Genomic DNA, 5,701 nt, shown 5'->3' with positions numbered 1-5,701 from the left:
AAGGCTTTTGTATGATTTTTTTTGAATCAAGCCCTTTTATCATTGGTGGAGCCCCCGGGATTTGATCGACACTGGCATTATACGTTTTCACCCTCTTGTCATTGGCTTCGACTCGTTTTGTGAGTTCCTCGAGCAATTTAGTAATTCCGGGAGTAGTCCCCGATTCCTGCTCGTTAGATTTTACTATGGCAGGCTCTGTTCTGGGGGTGACATCTCGAAGTGGATTGAAAACCGGCCTGCTTTGTGCGCGAGTTTGACTTTGTAGCTGAGCTATCGCTAATTGCTGGGCTTGCAACATCTCGAAGATCATGCGTAAGCTGGCCCCGATCTCCTCTGGGTTTTGGGTGTTTTGGGTTACGGATCGCGCACCGCCCTGAATGCTTCTTTCCGGTTCGGAACGCTGGTTCGCTTCCAAAGTAATTTGTGAATTGACATCTAGTGGTATTTCGGCTCGAATCTCGGGTAGTGCCAAGTTGTTGGTTTCATCTTGAAGGCCATCTTCGTAATCGGTCGGTGAAGCCATTCGGTCGGTGGCTATTCGTAGCCGAGCCTGAATTGAAGATGTTTTCGAAAATAAGTGACCACTGTTATCCTCGGCCCCACGGTGAGCGCCAAACTGTTTACCCGAAAAATGGGTAGAGTTGAATTTATACGGAGTTCCGAAGATATGTAGTACAACTTAACACAAATGCAAGGATAAATAAAAATGTGAATATAGATTGGAGAAAAAGTAATCTAGACAAGGCAATCACGAACAACGAACCTGGATTTAACAAAAATAGAATCAGTCTAAGAAACTGTAATAATCACTCTTTCTTGTAGAGGAAATAATACTTTTATTATAGTGTAAATCTTAGAAAAAAGATCCCTTTACAGAAATGATAACCAAGCCTTTTTATAGTGGAGAAATTTGGTTCCAAGTATAATAAAATAAACATTCAGTGGGAGATCCATGATAAATTAGCTTTTTCATAATTTATGCCAAGATTCCCTCTAGTGGGATTACAACGGCTTTTGTCTGCGAGCTCGATCTTGCTTAGAATCCTCGATTTTTGTTTGAGCTTGATTTCGGCTCGAATTTATGATCTTGGGTCGAGCCCGACCCCGGTTCGAGCCCTTGAATTGATTCCAGGTCGATGTAGGTTGGTTTTTGAATTATCAGCACGATAGATCTACCCGCGTCATAGTTCGATTCTTGTTCGAGTTTGATTATGATATCGATCTCATCACGGACCGGCCTCCCCGGGTTCTAGGTTAGTTCGTGCCCCCTTCGGGATCTTACTTTGATACACCACCCTTCGAACCGTACCGGACATGCCAAGGCTGAAATCTATTTCGATCGTATACAATAGTTAACTCTAAATATCTATCTTCACAAACATGATTATCATATAATTAATTAATACACATTCTCATATTAGTTTATCACTTAATTATGACCCTGATACTAGTTATTAATAATATAACTTCTCATGATACTAGTAAATTTTTAATTGACGGGTCTCCTCGTGATATTAGTTAATAATATTACTTCTTGTTTTTGGAAGAAAAAAATCCACACATCAGAGTGCACATGATAAATGAAAGAAACAAACAATAGTTGATACCTTAATTACCATAGACACTATTAGACTGTTCATATATACCTCTCTTCTACTTATATGGCACTATAATTTGAAGAGTTCAATGTTTTAATATTCTTAAAACAGTTTTCGATATGTTTAATCATGAATGAAACATTATTATCTGTAGTACACCGTATGTAACTTTTAAGAAAAACTCTATAGATTTCATTTTTCTAAAGAAATAAAATAATATATTTTGAATACATATAAAAAATTAAAATTTAAATCATAGTAATTTTACCGTGTACTAATGGAAATTTACCTTCCTAGAAGAAGAACTCGCTGTTTCTTAAGAGGGAGTAATTTTTTAGTACATAGGGGAGAAAAAGGAGGAAGAAAAGAAAGTGTAAACAAACGGAAATCTAGGGTTATCAGGATATAGGCCCAAAAATAACTCCTGTAATTAGCGGGTTTCCTCATAATATTCGGAGAGTGCAAATACAAGTATAAATTAATTATACACTCCAAACCAAACTCCAATTCCCCATTAATGAGCGAAGAGTAATAATGTACTCCTACTAACTATAATTCAGAACAAACTCAAAAACAAGGACAATATCCCCTTATTTTCTCAACCCTCTTATCTCGCTTGCAGAGTTAGTGCACAGAAGTTTTTAACTTTTCGTTTTTACAGTTTGAGCAATATTATATTGTTTTGATCAAGCATTAATGGAGAATACTGTGAAACAAGGGAAGATTTTTGTTGGTGGAATATCGTGGGAAACAACTGAAGAGACACTTAAAAAACACTTTAGTCGCTATGGAGAAGTGGTCAAGTCAGAAATACCTAAAGTTTGGGAAACAGGTTTTGGAAAAGGCTTTGGTTTTGTTACCTTTACTGATTCTTCTGTTTTTGATAAGCTTCTTCAAGACCAACATATCATTCTTGGTAGAACGGTAATGCACTGCACTGCTTTTCTTTTCCGATTTAACTTAATTATATCCACATGCAGTGTATGTTTTTCACGTTATATATAGTAGATTACTTGTCTTATTTTTTATGTCACAAAAAGTGAGCGGATGTGGTGTAAAAAATATATTGATATACTGTTAGTGCGTAGAAATTACATTCTTTCCTTTTCTTTTGTTCTCCTGTTTTGTGGCTTAATTATGCACTAATTCGTCTTGTGATTTTGTTTATGTGGTTGTTTTATCTGCAACCATATATGAATACGCAGTTTTTGCTTCTCTCAGCAATACTTGTGGATGTAACAGATATCTCAATAATTCACAAACCTTAATTACACGAACAATGACGGATTAGTTACATAGTATTGAAAGTGAAACTAACACTATGATTGAATTAAATCAACTTTGTCGACTTAGAGTACTTTTCATGTAGTTTTTAAATATGTGAATTTTATTGTAATAAACTTGAAGAATCTATATATGCCTAAATTCACGCGAGAATTAGGTTTTTTGATCCTCGTACAATTCAAAGGGAGTCTATATATGCCTAAATTCACACGAAAATTAGGTGTTTTATTTTGCAAGTGGTTGCATGAACTATTGCATTGTTATCTAACTTAGGGATGAAGACAACAACAACAACAACCCAGTATAATTTCACAAGTGAGGTCTAAAACAGGTAGTGTGTACGCAGACCTTATCGCTACCCTGGTGGGATGAAGACTATTCAAGGATATTAAAATCTCATCGATTGGCCATATTGCATTAATATTCTTTCTACTGTATGCTCTCTCTTTTACAATATGTTTCTGCTTTTGACTACTTTTATCTTTATCTACTTTCTATACGGTGATTATTCTAGGTTGATGTTTCCTTGGCAAGACCCAAAGGTGAAAAGTCTCAAAGCCAGCGTTGTTCAGAATGCCAACAGACTAGCAAAAGTCACAGGAAGAAGATTTTTGTTGGGGGATTGCCTCAGTATTTATCAGAGGAAGAATTTAAACGATATTTTGAGCGTTTTGGAAGAATTGAAGATGCAAAAATTATCTATGATAGAGAAACCAATACGTCTAGGGGATTTGGGTTCATCACCTATGATTCAGAGGAAGCTGTAACAAATGTGTTACAGAGGAGATTTCATATGTTGAATAATAAATTTGTTGAGATAAAGAAAGCCATGCCAAAGGAAAAGAGAGTTATGGATACTTGCACTTACAGTTCTTATCCTACAAACTCAGGCTATGTACTGGTGCCAGTTTTGAATACTAATGAGAATTATGCTCCTAATTATAACTACTATTTGGTCAATCCTGCTATGGTACCTCGTCAGAGTATTCTGTTTAATTATTCGGACACAAATATATCGGTCTCACAGCCTGCACAGATACAGTGCTATACGCCTAGACATTCAGTTAACTACTACGCCTCAACGCCTAATGGAGTGGACAATGGGGGTTCTTACGAGGCTTTATCAAATACGCCTAGGTGTCCAGTCAACTGCTATACCTCAGCGCCTAATGGAGTGGATAACAAGGGTTCTAACGAGACTTTACCAAATGCGGCTAGATGTCCAGTCAACTGCTACGCCTCAACGCCTAATGGAGTGCAAAAAAGCGAGTCTTATGAGGCTTTATCAAATGCGCCTAGATGTCAAGTCAACTGCAACGCCTCAACGCCTAATGGAGTGCAAAAAAGCGATTCTTACGAGGCTTTATCAAATGCGCCTAGATGTCAAGTCAACTGCTACGCCTCAACGCCTAATGGAGTGCAAAAAAGCGAGTCTTATGAGGCTTTATCAAATGCGCCTAGATGTCAAGTCAACTGCTACGGCTCAACGCCTAATGGAGTGCAAAAAAGTGATTCTTATGAGGCTTTATCAAATGCGCCTAGATGTCAAGTCAACTGCTATGCCTCAGCGTCTAATGGAGTGGATAATGGGGGTTCTTACAAGGCTGTATCAAATGGTGCTTATAACTCTGACGTTGAGAACCAGATTGACGTGAAATGTAGCAATGATAGTGATTGTGGGTCTGACAAATCTGTTTCTCATGAAGGGAATCACCAAGATTGCAACATTGAGGTTCAACTTGCTGGAAATATATCACCACGAGGTAAGAGTGGTCTCTTTTCTATTGGATTTACTTGTGAGTTTAACTACAGCGTAATCAAGTCACTTAAAAATAACAATCATTCATAAAAAGTGAAAAGTAGCACAAATTGGTGTATTTTAAAGCCTTTGAAATTGCATTGCATGATAAGTTTATTTGTGTTCTTGTTATAGCTCCTAGGAGTAAGAAATCACTGGAGAAGGAAGCAGACAATGGTGAAAAAGACAATAATGGGAAAAACTCCCAGGTTAATAAAGAAGCCGACCATGGTAAAACAGATCAGAGTTTGAAAAATTCACAGGTCAATTCCGTAGCAGAGAATGGTGTAAAAGACTACAATGTGAAAAATTCTCAGGTCAATACTGAAGCAGACAATGGTAAAGACCAAAGTGAGACGAATTCCCAGGTCAATACTGAACATGACACCTTACTGGAAATGAATGGAGTTTCAAGTAAGTGACTTCAACTTTGTAGTATTGTTTACTAGGTTTCAATCTAGTACGTTATATTTTGATTGACCTTGTTTTGACTTCTTTGTTTACTAAACTTCAAAACTCTGAAGGTTAAATTACTGAATCCCCTTACTCAAAAAGATAATGCAAATTATAAACTTCCAAAGTCCTATGATCATTGATCCTGGTAATTGACAAATTTATATGCAATTAATGTTTGTGGCCTTACTGTCAATAAAGTGGGATAAAAATCATGGGAGATCAGTGCTCAAAATCCCAGTAGTGGCAAAAAAGTTAGGTGATTTCTTTCCCTATGTACAAAGAAATAGCACAATAATATATCTTGTACAAAACAGGGTGGGATTCATGATATACAAAAGTTTTATCATATATGTATCTTAGCTTAATTAGTTCCTTCTTTGTTATACTATCTGCTACTGTCATTTCCTATTTCAATCATCTTTAAGATTTCTTTAGAATCTACATTTATTAATATAGGAAGTTACTTTCTTTTCCAATGCTTTTTTTCAACCTTTGTTGTAGAGTTAGGAGTTTAGCTAAGATATATGTTTGTTACCATGCTTTGAATTTCTGCAAAGCCTATATT

General features: G+C 36.5%; 1 protein-coding gene across 1 annotated transcript; it reads left to right on the top strand.

Annotated features, from left to right (window-relative positions):
• Nucleotides 1-2,143: 2,143 nt before the first annotated feature.
• Nucleotides 2,144-5,310, top strand: LOC107761128 (uncharacterized). The gene is made up of 3 exons (XM_075233763.1): nt 2,144-2,522; nt 3,397-4,645; nt 4,816-5,310. Exons 1-3 carry the CDS (start codon nt 2,295-2,297, stop codon nt 5,100-5,102), a joined length of 1,764 nt encoding a protein of 587 aa, XP_075089864.1. The 5' UTR covers nt 2,144-2,294; the 3' UTR covers nt 5,103-5,310.
• The last annotated feature ends 391 nt before the right edge of the window (nt 5,311-5,701 follow it).

This window comes from Nicotiana tabacum, chromosome 17, assembly GCF_000715075.1.
Source record: "Nicotiana tabacum cultivar K326 chromosome 17, ASM71507v2, whole genome shotgun sequence".
In the NCBI taxonomy this organism is placed as follows: Eukaryota; Viridiplantae; Streptophyta; class Magnoliopsida; order Solanales; family Solanaceae; genus Nicotiana; species Nicotiana tabacum.
The sequence above is the reverse complement of the archived record's forward strand: the minus strand, read 5'-3'. Positions and strand labels throughout refer to the sequence as shown.

Coding starts and splice junctions, on each gene's coding strand:
- LOC107761128 (XM_075233763.1), top strand. CDS start 2,295: ATGGAGAATACTGTGAAACAAGGGAAGATTTTTGTTGGTGGAATATCG. Junction 2,523..3,396: donor ATATCATTCTTGGTAGAACG/GTAATGCACTGC, acceptor TGATTATTCTAG/GTTGATGTTTCCTTGGCAAG. Junction 4,646..4,815: donor TGGAAATATATCACCACGAG/GTAAGAGTGGTC, acceptor TTCTTGTTATAG/CTCCTAGGAGTAAGAAATCA.